This window comes from Lampetra planeri, chromosome 4 (genome assembly GCF_965212315.1).
Source record: "Lampetra planeri chromosome 4, kcLamPlan1.2.h2, whole genome shotgun sequence".
Classification (NCBI taxonomy): Eukaryota; Metazoa; Chordata; class Hyperoartia; order Petromyzontiformes; family Petromyzontidae; genus Lampetra; species Lampetra planeri.
In genome coordinates, this window is record NC_136110.1 from 12,321,122 (window position 1) to 12,335,988 (window position 14,867).

At 55.2% G+C, this 14,867-nt stretch overlaps 1 protein-coding gene across 2 annotated transcripts; it reads right to left on the bottom strand.

Annotated features, from left to right (window-relative positions):
• Nucleotides 1–1,136: 1,136 nt before the first annotated feature.
• LOC144717704 (uncharacterized) lies at nt 1,137–13,694 on the bottom strand. Of its 2 annotated transcripts, none has more exons than XM_078593272.1 (3): nt 13,280–13,694; nt 6,588–6,794; nt 1,137–6,152 (listed from the first exon to the last, which is right to left on the bottom strand). In XM_078593272.1, the coding sequence occupies exons 1-3, from the start codon at nt 13,352–13,354 to the stop codon at nt 3,822–3,824; spliced, it is 2,613 nt and encodes an 870-aa protein (XP_078449398.1). In that variant the 5' UTR covers nt 13,355–13,694; the 3' UTR covers nt 1,137–3,821. The 2 variants fall into 2 exon arrangements, with proteins under 2 accessions (XP_078449398.1, XP_078449397.1); XM_078593271.1 differs by having other exon boundaries at nt 1,137–6,155.
• Nucleotides 13,695–14,867: the final 1,173 nt, after the last annotated feature.

Here is a 14,867-nt window from a genome sequence, read left to right on the forward strand (position 1 = left end):
CAGCAGTGCCAACTTGTAGAGAGTTATCACTGAAGGCCTACAATAACCTTCATCTGGCCCTAGAGAGAGAGAGAGGTATGCGATGACCGAGTGGAGATGGAGGCCGTGCAGAGATGGTGGTGGTTAAAATGGGACCTTTTTTTACCAGTATCAAAGTATGAAAAAATAAGAATTGGTCGTTAACCTTTCTTGCAATAAAACAGGTGTTAAGATGTTCAAACACCAAATAGAAACCTTTTGCACTGGTGAGGCTAGGCCTAAAGAAGGCCGTCTCTGGTGTAGGCCAATCAGTTTCAAAGACAATGCCATCTATTACACTGGTCAACAAAAAACGAATTCTGGCCTGGACATTTGCAGCTGTTTTAGACTAATTTCAGGGTGCTGATTCAAAATCTGATCTCAGATTTGCTCTATCACATCTCGTTTTTATGCTATCGGCATACCCCATTTTCATTGATTTTCCCGAACTTAACTCTGTCACTTATGATTGCAAGTTGTTGTGAGTCAGTGACTGCTTTAGTGTTAAAATATGGTGCTGTATTTTTAGGATAGTGTGTTTATAATATCATTTTATGTAGATATCCACATTTATTTAATATTTTTCTTCTGCAGTTTTACATTAAAACCGTTGGAATACCTTATGCCAGAAAAAGTGTGTTGACCAGTGTTATTTATGAGGGGAAAATACGAAAAAGTGTGTTGACCAGTGTTATCAGAGCACGTTTGTTTGCATGTTCACCACAAGTACTGTGTGTTGCATTGCCAGGTTGGAGGTCTTTGCATTGACAGGCTCTATGTCTTACTAGCAGTCACAGATGCTCCTTTTCCTCGATTTGGCGGTGAGCTCTCGTTTTTTCACGATACAATAGCCACCCCCAAAGCGTCAGGGCGTCCTCCGATCTTACATTTACATGCAAATACCATCTCTAGCCCCGCCCACTTATCCTTGGGCTGCACCCATCTCAGGCCTATATAACACCCTGCTTCAGCAGCTCTCTCGCTGTATTTTTGCACCTGAAGACGATTGCTTATGTTGCGATCGAAACGTCGTGATTTTTTTGTTATTTTTCTATCTACGTGACTTTACCGAAAGACCCAAAGAATATGCCACATACACACGCATACACCAAGAAACATGATGTTTGTGACTTTAATAATGCACTTGCAACAACAAAGCATTTATAACATCTACATCATTACATTCATATAAATAATACTGCATGTGTATATACAATATTTCATTTATGTTACGTACACACGCAAGGACTGGGCGTTTCTTCACCAAGGTGTTAACTTGGCATCACCCTGGATCGCTCAACCGAACGTAATGGTCAATGACGCCTACGTGGTGTCACGGGGTGTAACGTTGACGTGCCACCACTATACCCGCTCGGTTGAACGTTGGAGCGATGCGATGAGTGAACCGGCATCCTAACAGGGTAGGGATGGCACAAAGCCAATATCCCAGAATAAGAATATTTAGCTCTTTTTCACAGACGCCCAGCAGGCTCTGAAGCCACACCATGTGATTATTGGTGCACCACGTGACCATCACGTCCAAGTTCCACCATGGTACGCAGCGTTCACCGAACACACAACCCGGTGAACCCGGCCGTGTGGAAAATCTCCAGGGAAGTGGTGGCACAGTAAAGTTTGCACAATGCGCTGCGAACCCGGCTTCTCCGAGTTCGATTCCTGGTCACGGTAAACATCCGTGCCGAATTAAATCTGAATCTCCCACCCCACCCGCCCCACTTCACCATCCTGCACTGACCAGCATGGTGAAGTATGGTCAAACAACCATAATGGACAGAGCCGGAGGGAGATCTTCATCCAACACGAGGCTAGTCATGTCAAACAACTGCAAAGGCTGACGAGACTTGAGGAGGTCTTCATACAGCAGTAGATTAAATGTACAAAGTGCAATATTGTCGGCATAAATGCACGGACACAAATTTCGTTAGAACTGCTGTTTGTGTATAGTTTGTTGTCCTTCCCCCACACTTCAGATTAGCACGGTTGGCTACGTACGGTGCGAAAGAAGTTCTACATACGTGCTTACGTACAGCGCAGGTCAATGTTAACCGACTTTTCCCTTCGAATCACAAAATGTTGTACAGATAGTGCAGCAATGGCACAACCATTCCACAGTATGCGGAGCGTGTTGGGGAAGATCAACATCACCTTTAATTACTTCCCGCATCGTTCCCATGCAGGAGGGGGAGGGGGGGTAGTTCTCTCCCCGGCTGTGCCAATGTTGCGGCGCAAAATCAATTATCACGTCGGGATTTTTTCCCGTTCGGGATTAAAACGTCGTTCGGTTAACTTTTTGGAAAACGTTAAAACTTTAAATCCTAAAAACCACGTGTACATTTTTTTCTCACACGGAGAATGACAAAATGGCTTCGCACTCGCCGCGCACGGCGTGCATGCCGCACACAACGCAGTCCTTCCACGTGTTAGGAATTCAGTGCAGTGCGGTTTCGCCGGCAGCATTGGATGCATTGAACATACATACAGCACATATACTCCTGATCGGTCAGTCATTCACGACATTAACAAGTATCCATATCGTGGTATAAACGTTAGTAAAGCGGATTCGTGGTATTCTATTGTATTGGTGGCCGTCGGCTCAACATCCAGGTTAGGAAGGAACAATGCGACGCCCTCATGTTTACACCGTTATTTTCCCTGCTACTGTGCATGAAAGAGCGCCGGAATTGGCCTAAGGTGGCAAAACTTTGGTGATACCGATGTATTTATAGGGCTGACGTGAGTGAATTACTTAATAACCCGACTCGTTTCAAATGGTTATCGCATAATTCACTTTGATATTGGCCATGTAAAGAAATTGGAAATGCTAAAAGTTATGCCAACTCAAGTGGTCTTGACACGTGAAATATCTGTCAAGGGTCATAGACGATATTGCTGGGTTAGTCAGAGGCCAAGCACTTTTTTTCCCATGCAACCAGGTAACACTGAGTGCAATATTATATTATATTTTCACAGATTAATCTATTTCTTTGGATTTTACCCAAAATTTTATTTCGTCTATTTTAGATTTCGCTGGTGGCATCACATCGAGCCAGAGTATCCATTCGATGCTCTGACAGTGCAGTGCAACCCTTTGTTCGAGAACGCCCCGCAGAAGTTAATGTCACAGAGCTACCTCTGAGATCATGTGATCCGAGTGTTCCGCAGAGTGGTGGGCAGCACTTTGCCCACATCCACTGTGTAAGGGTAATAATGTTTGTGGTGTGGAGGTCAAACCATTTTCACTTTCAGAGATGGAATTTAGCTAAAGTGCAAAACCAAATTTGATGCGATGGCTTTTTGTGCCAGTAGTTGGTGACCAGCCCGAGATCATTCACTCACGACACTTGCAAATCAGGCTTCATCATAAGTGGATTATCAACTGTTTGCTCAGACTCCTGAGCCACCACATTCTCACAGCTACTTAGTGACTTAAGGTTAGTAATTACCAAAGCAAGCCCGAACAGTCGGCCTTACAACACCCTCTGATCTCATTACTTGTAAAATGAGGCTGCCAATTTAGTAAAAATCCAACGTGATTTCTCAGGTCTGCCGAGCAAAAGAAACCGTTTAACGCGGTACTGCGAGGTCAAATTGCATGAATTTACATTTGATTGCATAAGACAGTACAGTGCTTCCCACAATACCACCGTTGGTGCGTTTGGTGGCAGCGTGGAACTAAACCAGCATTTTAATCGACAGCCTCGCACCTACGCCGAGATTGAGCCCCACAGCCTGCGATGTGGTCACCAAAGCCCCCCCCCCCCCCCACCTTAGTCCATTATCCCTTAAACCGCTCCGTGGGATGCAGTCCCTGCTCGGGCCTGCGCGCTGCTCCCCGTGCCGCCGCCTTCGTCCAAGTCTACGTTTGAGATCCGCATGGAATAGTCGTCGTGCTCGGAGCCACCGCCGCCCGCGCACCAAACGTCCATGGGCTCCGCTGCAGCCGCACCGGCGCTCCCCGCCGCCTCCAGGGCCACCCCGCACGACTCCCCCCGGGGGCTCCGCTCGGCCGTCACGGCGCCGGCGCCGGCCACCGCCATCTCCACTTCGCCGTTCTCGGCGCTCCGGCCGCCGGCGCCGCCGGGGGACTCCGCGGCGGCCGCGCGCCTCTCGAGCGCGTCGAGGGCGCGCTGCACGCGCCGGACGCCCTCCTTGCGAGCGCGCCGCACCACCTCGTCGCCCGCCGGCTCCACCGAGTCGAGCCGCAGCAGCTCCTTGGTGAGCAGCTCCTCGAGCAGCAGGAAGCTGCGCTCGCCACGCCGGCCCGAGAAGGCCTCCACGTCGCGCTCCAGACGCTGCGCCGCCGCCTCCACCTCCGCGATCCGCCGCAGGCCCGGGTGCTCCGGCATCTTCGGCTCGGGAAGCTTCTGCTCAGCAGCTATCTCCTCGGGCGCGTTCTGTTGAGGCATCTTCTGTTGAGGCGTCTTCTGCGCGGGCATCTGCTGAGGCATCTTATTCTCAGTCGTCTTCTGCTGAGGCATCTTCTGTTGAGGCACCTTCTGTTGAGACATCTTCTGCTCGGGCATCTGCTGAGGAATCTTATTCTCAGGCATCTTCTGTTGAGGCATTTTCTGCTCGGGCATTTGTTGAGGCATCTTCTGCTGAGGAATCTTCTGCTCAGCCATCATCTGCTGAGGTATCTTCTGCTCAGGCATTTTCTGTTGGGGCATCTGCTGCTCGGGCATCTGCTGAGGCATCTGCTGTTGAGGCATCTGCTGTTCGGGCATCTTCTGTTGAGGCATCTGCTGTTGAGGCATCTGCTGTTGAGGCATCTGCTGCTCGGGCATCCTCTGTGGAGGCATCTTCTGTTGAGGCATCTTCTGCTCAGGCATCTGCTGTTGAGGCATCTGCTGTTGAGGCATCTGCTGAGGCATCTTCTGCTGAGGCATCTTCTGCTGAGCCATCTGCTGTTGAGGCATCTGCTGTTGAGGCATCTGCTGCTCGGGCATCTGCTGCTCGGGCATCCTCTGTGGAGGCATCTGCTCAGGCACCGCATATTCAGGCACCCTCTGCTTGGATGCCACTTGCTCGGGTGGCGGCAGGCCAGCCTGCGGGACGGACGCCACGCCAGGCGCCGGCGTGGCCACTTTGGCGGCCGCGGCAGCCTTTACCGCCGAGGCCACCTTGGCTGCCGAGGCGCCAGCGGGAGTCGCTTTGCCCACGGGCGCCGCCTTGGCTGCTGGCGTCATGCTCGGAGGCGCCTGTGCGCCGGCAGCAGGCCCAGGGACCAGCCAGGCCTGCGGTAGGGGCGGCGGCGGCGGCAGCAGTGGTGGCGGCGTTGCTTCACGCCGCCCGGTGCCCACGTCCGAGCTGGGCGCCGGCTGTTGCTGCCGCTTCGGTTGCTGCGGAGGTGGCAGCGGAATCGGCGCCACCGCTTCCACCCTCATCCCCACCTCCGGCTGTGCCACGCCGTCGGCCGGGCACCCGTCCACCGCTCCCTCGGCATCCTCCGCGGGCTGGGCTCGGACTTTGGAGTGGAGAGCTGTGTGGGCCTGGGGCTGCCTGGCCAGGTGCATGGCGTCCACCGCCCACCGCGCTCCTCTCTCCCTGTTGTCGCCGCCGTCGTCGCCGTCCCCACCGCCGTCCCCGCCGTCAGTCTTCTCCGCCGCCTGCGCCCGCCCCGCCGGCACGTCCACGCCCTCGGTCTCCATGCTCTCGCCCGCCACGTTCCTCCCGCCGGCGGCCCCCACGAGCGAGCGAGCGACCGGAGGCGACGCCTGGCGCCGTCCCAGCACGCGGATCGGCACCACCCTTTCCGCCGCCCTCCCGCAGCTCCCCGCGGCCCCCGCGCCCACGTCGGTCTCCATGGGGCTGCTGCCGCGGGCCCCCTTGGAGGCCGCCGCCGCCGGCCCCCTGCCGCCGACCTCGTCCGGCCACGCGTCGCTCCGTCGCAGCGACGGGAAGGAAGAGGGGTGCAGCTTGTGCTGCGCACCGTCGTGCAGCCTCGAGTGCAGCGGCCCGTGGGCGGGCGAGCGCGACCTCGTGACCATGGGGTCCTCGTCGGGGGTCATGGGTCGGCCCGGGGGCTGGGGGCTGCTCGCGGCACGCCGCGCCCATAACGAGGGGCCGAAGTCGGGCGGGAACGGGGAGTGGCGGCCGCACTCCCGGGGCTGCTGCTGCTGCGAGGGAGGGAGAAGAAAAGGGTCGTTTCATTGGTGGTCCCGCTCGGGGCATCCACGGTGGCGAGATGTTAACTCCCTCGCCTGGTATACAGGAGGTCGTGGATTCGATCCTGACCCCGACGCCTGTTATATACTCTTTGTTTTTTTTCGGTAAAGTCACGTAGGTGAAAACAATAAAATAAAATAAATAAAAATGTGTTGTATATTTGCGTCTCTCTCTCTCCCCGCCTGTGGTCGTGTGGATTTGTCTCTGGGTCCTCCGGTTTTTACCCCTCCAGAATTTAGAATCGACGTGCTTTTGGAGTAGGCGAGGTATTTAACACCTTGCCACCGCGAGGCCCACATATACGTATGGACATGCCAAATGTCGCCGTGCGGTAGCTCATCCCCTCCACGTGACGTCGGGGTGGGGGGGGGGTAGAAACACACCTGCTGCTCGGGATCAGCCGCATCCTCGTCGTGCTCGGAGACGCCGGAGCCGGGCCGCCGCGCCTCGCTCGGCCCCGCGCCGGCGCCAGCGCCGCCCCTCCCCGCCGCGCTCCTCCTCTGCTGCGCCCACTCGGGCAAGGAGTCGAACCCAAATTCCGGGCCCCAGAAGGTCGTGTCGTCAAAGCCGCTCGGCCAGTCGGCGAACATCTGGGGCGAGCGACAGCAAAGATCGGGGTTAGCGACACGTTCGTCTCAAAGCACACCTCCGCTTGGCCTCCGATGAAGAAGCTCAACATATACACACACACGAACCTCTTTCGTACCGTGCGGAGCCAACCATGCTAATCGGAGGTGTCTATACACAGCATGCACGTACAAGGACAACCTTTCACCATTAAGCCTTGGAGACATACGAGGGTAAGCGCCCATAGTAAGCACCTAATAATGCAGACATACCTCAGGAGGTGGCATTTTTTTAGGATCATGTCCAGCTCGATACAAAGAGCAGGAACCTGTATTTAGGCCGTGGGGAGAGTTGCATCGTGGGCGCTACCCCCTACCACGATCTCACGCCCGGTGTCGGCAATTTATATTCAAGCCCGAGTCGGAGCTCTCCTGGGTCAACACACGTCCCCTCGTGCGCCTTCATAATCCCTACGGCCGAGGCGATGTGGAGTCACGTGATGGACGCTCGTTCAGGCAGAGCCCTGGGCACAAATGACCCCCCCCCATCAGGGTGGAGTCTCTCACCGCCATGGCCTGAGGGCCAGCAACAGGCACACCACGTGGGGAGACTACTCCACAACAGCGGTCGTGTTAACCCTCTCCCGTTCCGAGACGTTGCAGGGTGGGTGGTGTCCTGTTCACCGCTTAATCTCGGAACAAGCAAGCGGTAGGATGTCATGAGAGTAGCGCCGCTGTTTTTAAAGACGTCGTACTGTACTCACCACAGAGAACTGCAGTGACACGACCGCACTCTATGATAGCTGCCACCAAACTGTGCCACGTGCCCTCCCACATGGCCCTTTTACTTCAGATTACGTTCGTAATCGATTCCGTTCCGATGATATAAGCGTATGGAATCGGAACGGAAGCCGGAAGAAAAACTGATGACGTACGTCATTGGAATGGGAAAGGGGGTTAAAGAGACTGAGACTCGCCACAGCACAGTACAAGCTGGATATAAGCACACCTCTTTGGTCGAAGTTTCCCTTTGCCTTCCTCCGCCTGTGCAATGTGAGCATGTGTCGCTTATATTAGGACTGTCATCTATCCAGCTTCCATTGGTTATCCCATTTCCATCAGTGTTCATCAGGGCCCAGTCTCCACGTGCTCAAAAGAACACGATGGCGACTCTTTCGGCAAGCGTACGGCACGCACAGACATTGTCGCCTATTTGGCCGTGCGCTTCACCACCCGCACCGACTCAAACCGCGTCTAATTTTAACCAGTGCCAAGTTGTGCTCGGGAAATGGCCAGAAATGCCCAGGCTGCTTCCACTGCCAACTCTCGGATGCGCTGCGCCAAATTTAGATCGCCACGCGCTCCCTCGCTCCGAATTCCTCCACATACACATGCGCACTGTTCATCAGCAGCACACTCCACGGGACGCCACACACTGTCGTACACAAAGACAAAGATACCCCGTATAGCGAAACGGACTGTTGCAGCAAGCGCCGTCAGCTAGCACCATTGAAGGCCGGCACGGCACACGAAGGGGTGGGTGGCCAACACCTCACCCAGCCGCCTTTGTCTCCCCAGTGGCGATGTTTACACACTGTACCAGGTACTCATTGAGGCTGAGTCAACCTGGAGAAGGCCCAGGACAGGTTCACCGGTGTTGACCATGAGCGGGAATCGAACACGGGTCTCCAGGTTCGTCGCACAGCACTACCGCTCCCCACTGTGGTCCACACACAAGCTACAATCCCATCCAAACTCACACAGACCATAGGACACACAACTCAATCCTACTTGGCAGTCACACGCGCACACACACACCCTGTGTAACGCCAATGAGTCATTCACACACACAGACCACGGTAGGATGTCACACACACACGTACTCATCCCATGAGACACGCACGCTCGTACACACACCCTCTCTGAAAACCACGCGGTCAACTCTTCCAGACAACGGCCAATTGAACAGAGCCCCCCTGTGCCCAGGCTGCTGCAACAGCTGCTGCAGCCATGACCTTCTAAGGCAGCGCAACAGACAAGGTGGGGGACAGCATCACGGAATGCCCAGCGGAGGAGTGGCGGCGCAGTGGTTAGCGCACCGCACTACGAATCCGGGCGGTAACAACCCGAGTTTGATTCCCGGCCATGGCTAACATCGGCGGTGAGAGATATCTGAACCGGTCAAGGCCCCCCCCCTCTTTACTAGCCGCAGTGGCGAGATGTTAACTACCTCGCCTGGTATATAGGGAGGTCGTGGGTTCGACCCTGACGCCTGCTGTATATTTGGAGTTTGCGTGTATCTCTCTCTCCCCGTGGTTGCGTGGATTTTTCTCCGCGTCCTGTTTTTCCCTCCACATTTATAATCAACATCACGCGTTTAGAGTATTTGACTGCAATACATTTCCACGTGATAAAACACATCGTTTAGGATCCATTTGTGCCCCCCCCCTGCCACCTCTGTCAATTACCAACAGCGTGCGAGGCCTTCAACAAGCAGCGGATTGACAAAGGGCTGTCGATAACCAATAACTATTCCCCAACGGAGTTGAAATACAGGACGAGTCGCTGTGGCCACGGTTACACTATTGCCCCCCCCCCCACACATACACACGGCAGTTGAGACACAGAGGGTCTCTATGTGCGCGCTGGCCACCGCGTACTTGGCGGAAGGAAAAATCTCGCACATTCCCACCACACGAGACACTCGGATGTGAATCCTCGGCATCGGGCACACGGCCGCGAAAAAATGTGTGCACTTAAAGGTCTTGCTCGGTCAGTGTGGTGGAGAAAGCCCTCCCCATGCCCACGCCAGTCGCATGCTCCCCCTTTGATAGTTGCGGTCAGCAACTACCAAACGCGGCTCTTCTGACGCCTGCTGCATATTTGGAGTTTGCGTGTCTCTCTTCCTCTCCGTGGTTACGTGGATTTTTCTCCGGGTCCTCCAATTTTCCCCTCCACATTTAGAATCAACGTGCGTTTCGAGTATTTGGCCGCTATACATTTCCACTTGATGGTTAGCCACTTCGTTGAGCTATCGGTTGTGGCCAGGTCACTTCTGAAAAAGAGTAACAGTATGCAGCTCAGTGGGCCTTAGCTGGTAAAATATAAAAATAGTTGAATAATGTGTAGGTTAAGGGCCGCTTCGTGACGCTATTTATCAAGGACTCACCGTCTCGTATTCACCACATGCATTGCTGGCTCTTGAAATAGAGGGCTTTTTTTCCCAGCGAATAAAAAAAAAATCATGGCTCGATCTTGTTATTTTGGTTTACCGACCCATTTGGTCAACTGCGTCTCGAGGAGAGGCCTCGTCAAACCTGGCTACCACCAACTGCACCCCCCCCCCATCCTCTCGCTAGCCCCACACGCGCGACACGCGCCTGGCGTGTTAGTGGACGATGCGTTTCGACGGACCACGCGTTTATTGTGGCCTTCACGGGAAGCGCGCAAGGCAGCACGGAAGAGGCCGTTTGATCGAGGATAGCGGCCCATCTCGCCACAACGGGGACGGGTGGGCACACTTCCAACGTGCGTGGAACAGGGACCTCCCCCCTCCCGCCGCTGGTTTTGCTATTTGCGTGGTGTGTGCAGCGTGCCGATTGGGACCATGGGGTGGGCCCATTTAGGGTCAAATGTCCCACCGCCCCCCGCCCCATGCCTCGACCGCCACCCAGAAACCACCCCCACCAACCACACGAGTCGAGTGATCTCATGCGGATTAAGAGGACACTCTTCGTGCAGCGTTACCATATTCTCTGGATTAGAAGAGTCTACTCTTTCCAAAATTGTAAAGCAAAGTTTTGGGGGTGGGGGAGGTGCGTCTTATAATCCGGTAGTTGTGCATGTGACCCGTGGCATCTGCTAGGTCCGTCCCATGACCTCCTGTGTCCCATGACCTCCTGTCAGCGGGCGTTCGACACTTCACGTGGCCTCAAAGTGCACCTAGCCTGGCACAAGCGCCGTGGTATCGTCACCGCCACTTAGTGGCGAATGGCGGTCGTCGTTATAAATTGTATGTACGGTATGTATGTTGAACTTCTTTAGCTCCGTACGCAGCCCACAGCGCTAATCGGAAGCGCACGGTTGGAAGTGCTTCCTACTTTAAGGACAGTCTTATCGGTCCGGAGAATACGACATTTTATTCCATTCTTAGATAAATCAAGCATGTGATGGCAGCAGCCTGCCTATTTATGTTTCATACAGCTGGTCGTGAGTGAGTGAATGACTCATGTAGATGATCGCGTGTTCCGGAAGGGTCTGGAAAAATGTGAAGGCTCGTACAAATATAGTCGAGTCGATGTTTACGCAGTAACCAGAACAATCGGTGAATCGAAAATTTCGATTTGGGCCCCCCTCAAACTTTTGGGGACGCAAATAATGTTTTTAACCTTTTCTTTTTTCCACCAAAAGCCCGGTGGGTCGGAAAACCAAAGTAACATTTTTTTGTAATTCGGTAACCAAAACCCAACTTAATATTTCAAGGGGCGTGCAATGTACTGTGTTGGTGACTGTCACGAAGCAGCGGCCCTTAAAGAGCCACCGCATGGAGGCCGCTGCACGAAGCCGAATCGGGTCTTCATTCGGGAGGTCGTAAAGAGTGCTGGATCCAGATACAACATCAGATTTTCAGCTCCGAAAAGAAAGATTGGGGAGGATTTTGAGGCCCCTCAAAATTTAAGGGGATTGGGGGGACATGTGTGTACCCTTTTCACTTATGAAGCAAGGCCTACATCACTACATGGCGGAGTTTGTCGGTGGAGATTTTAGAAGCTTCGAACGGTGCCGAATCCAAACGTGACATAACGCTGAGTCTCCTGACGTTTGGACCGAGAGCATGGCGTTCACGAAGCACCTGAGTGTGCAGCAGGGGTATACACAGCGGCAGTGGAGCGCTGCGAACCCGGGGACCCGAGGTCCTAGGCCTCCCCTAGGTCGACTCAGCCTCAAATGAGTACCTTGTGCCGCGTGTTAACTGGGGAGACAAAGGCGGCCGGGCGTGGTGTCTGCTGGCCACCCCCTCGTGTGCCCGTGCCGGCCTTCAAAGGTGCCGCTCGCTTGCAGCCCTTGCCCCAACAGTCTATGAAGGCTATACGGGGGGCATATTTGTCTTTGTACACGAGGGTAACTTGTGGAGTGATTTTGGACTGGCCCACACCGGTTCGCGTCTCCTTGATTGATACGACCGAGGGAGGGGGGGCAGAGCACGACAGCTGCGGCCACACGCAAATGAGACCGGCTCACATCCCTGGGGTAATGGACACAACATTCATAAACACGCTCCCCCCCCCCGTTACATCCACTACTTACTTAGGGCATCCCAATACCACGTCTCTTTCTCACTCTCCTATAGGGGTCGTGTGCCCATACTTCACCACGCGGATTGTAGTGGGGCCTTGTGGGTTGGAAGCGCAAATCGTACCCATTACCGGCTCCTGATATCACTCTCCAACTGCTTTTGGCCCGTGGATGGGGAATTCGAACGGGTCAGGGCGATTTAGGAGCACAGTGCGCTAACCACTGCGCCACCGCTCCTCGCGCGAATCAGTGTTCACACTAAACTAATTGTATTTTACCAGGTAAGCCCCCACAAATAATATCCGAACGAAGTGGGGTATCGTCACGTGTACATTTATAGCAGGAGCCAAATAACTCCGAGCATTTGGTGACATCGATTCGACGAAATGTGGATTGGGGGGGGACCCAGAGACAAATCCACGCGACCTTGGGACAAGCGAGAGATGAAGACGACGCAGCAGCAACAGGCAGGCGTCGAACCCACGACTCTGGCATAGCAGGCGAGGGGGTTTACAAGTCGCGGCACCCCCCACGAACCGCAGGACACGACCCGAGACCCCGAGACCCCAGCTTTGGGGCAGACGACAGGGTCCTGGCTGGCCGCTGAGACCCCTTCACGAGAAACCCCTTCACGTGTCGCTACCCCGACACACACCTGTCAACCCCTTGTTAACACACCTGTTCAACCCCTTGCCAGTGCCCTACCTTGTTACAGCCCAATTCATCAGCCCTTAGTGGTCACCCCCCCCGTGACCTTATACATCTCAACGTTCATCCTATAAAGTCCCATCACAGGGCAGAAACACAAACAGAAACACAAACACATTTGTGTTTGCCCGCATTGAAACGTCTGCACGGCGCAGTCTGGACCTGAACAACTCAAATGTCCCCCGGACGACAAGAACACGGGATGGGTCGACAGCCTCCTCCATCATCACAGCCACACACCCGTCAACTAGAGACGGAGGTGCCAACAACAGCGAGTGAATGAACTCGTCAGGGAGTGGGAGGCAGGCAGGGAGAAGGGCAGGGAGTGGGGCAGGAGGGAGTGAGGCAGGAGGGAGTGGGGCTGGGAGTGAGAGAGTGGGGCAGAAGGGAGTGGGGCAGGAGGGAGTGGGGCAGGGAGCGGGGCAGGAGTGGGGCAGGGAGTGGGGAGTGGGGCAGGGAGCGGGGCAGAAGGGAGTGGGGAGCGGGGCAGGGAGTGAGGCAGGCACCTGCTGCTGGGCGTCGTCCCACAAGGGGTGATCCCTCAGCGAGCGAAACCCCTTGAACGGGGGCAGTCGCGCCATCGGCTGTGCGCTCTCCTCCTCCTCCACGTAGCGGAGAAATCGCGGCCGCGGTGCGGCAACACCACGCCACGTTGGGGATGACCACCGCTGCTGATGATGAAGTTGCTGCTGATGAGGGTGCTGCTGATGATGTTGCTCCTACTGCTGATGCTGCTGATGAGGGTGCTGATGAAGTTGCTGTTGTTGCCGCTGCTGATGTTGCCGCTGATGATGATGTTGCTGATGATGTTGCTGCTGCTGCTGATGAAGTTGCTGATGGTGCTGCTCCTACTGCTGCTCCTACTGCTGCTTTCTTCTCTTCTCGGCTCCACTCCGCTGCCCGCTACTGCCCGCGGGCCGCCCCCGGCTCGGCCTCTTTAAAGGGCAGCGCCGGCCCGTGACGTCATAAGGCGGAGAATCCCCCAGAAGGGGCCAGAAACCCACACAGCCCCGCCCCCCTCCTCGGCCCCCTCCCCCCCATCGCCCCGCCCCCTCGCCTAGTGCCTCCCCTCCCACCACGCTCCGCCCCTTTGCTAACCACGCCCCCATTACGTCACTCCCCCCCTCCGCCCCCCTTACGTCACTCCCCCCCCGCCGAATCCCCCCCCCCATCTCGCGCCGCTCGCCCCCCTGTCGGCGACCCCGCCCCGCCCCTACCGTCCCCATAGCCCATTCTAGAGATACAAAGGTCCCCTGTATAGCCTCAACAGGCTGTAGGGGCAAGTGCTGTTAGCGAGCAGCAGCGCCTACGAAGGCTACCGGCGCTGTGGCACACGAGGAGGAGGATGGGTGGCGAGCACCACCCCCGGCCGCCTTTGTCTCCCCAGAGGCGAAGTTTACGCCGTCCGGGAGGCACCAGAACCGGTTCAGAGAATCATCGTCACTGGCGTTGGCCGTGAGCGCGAATCGAACTCGGGTCGCCGGGTTTCGTAGCGCAGCGAAGCGCTAACCACTGCGCCACCGCTCCCCACGATAGCCCCTTCACTACCACCATCATCATCAACCGTGGCCTATGGGGCCGTCCATAAATGACGTCACGCACCTAGGGGGGGGGGGGGGTCAGACATTTGTGACGATGTTCTACTTAATTAAATATACTTTTTAATAAATGTTTTCTCTTACATTACCTACAACATCAGAGTGCAGCGCCACATTAAATACGCACTACAATGACAATAGTTTAAAGCGATTTGAAGCAAGTTTAATTTTTTTGGAGGGGGGGGGGGCAGAGCTTCGTGACGTCATATTTGAGGGGGGGGGTCTGACTTTTTGTGACGCCGTGTGACGAAGGGAGGGGGGGTCAAAAATCGTCCAAAATCGCGTGACATTATTTATGGACGGCCCCTTTGCTCTATCCACTGCTGAGCTGAAGGCCTCCCTCGAGCCGTCATCAGTCCGTCCATCCCCTGTACACGATCCGATCTCATCGCTCCATCTCCACCGTGTTGTGACCTCTCTCGTTCCCTGGGCGCTCTGTGGGCTGCTGCTGCTGCCTCTTGGCCTGACCCCTTGCGGGCAGCCCGCCTTTTGAAAC

What these genes read in the sequence shown, in the direction of transcription:
- LOC144717704 (XM_078593271.1), bottom strand. Translation starts at nt 13,354, where the DNA reads ATGGCGCGACTGCCCCCGTTCAAGGGGTTTCGCTCGCTGAGGGATCAC. An exon ending in GGGACGACGCCCAGCAGCAG is followed by an intron (nt 6,795 to 13,279) that starts GTGCCTGCCTCA and finishes CGCTCGCCCCAG; the next exon opens with ATGTTCGCCGACTGGCCGAG. An exon ending in CGGCTGATCCCGAGCAGCAG is followed by an intron (nt 6,156 to 6,587) that starts GTGTGTTTCTAC and finishes CCTCCCTCGCAG; the next exon opens with CAGCAGCAGCCCCGGGAGTG.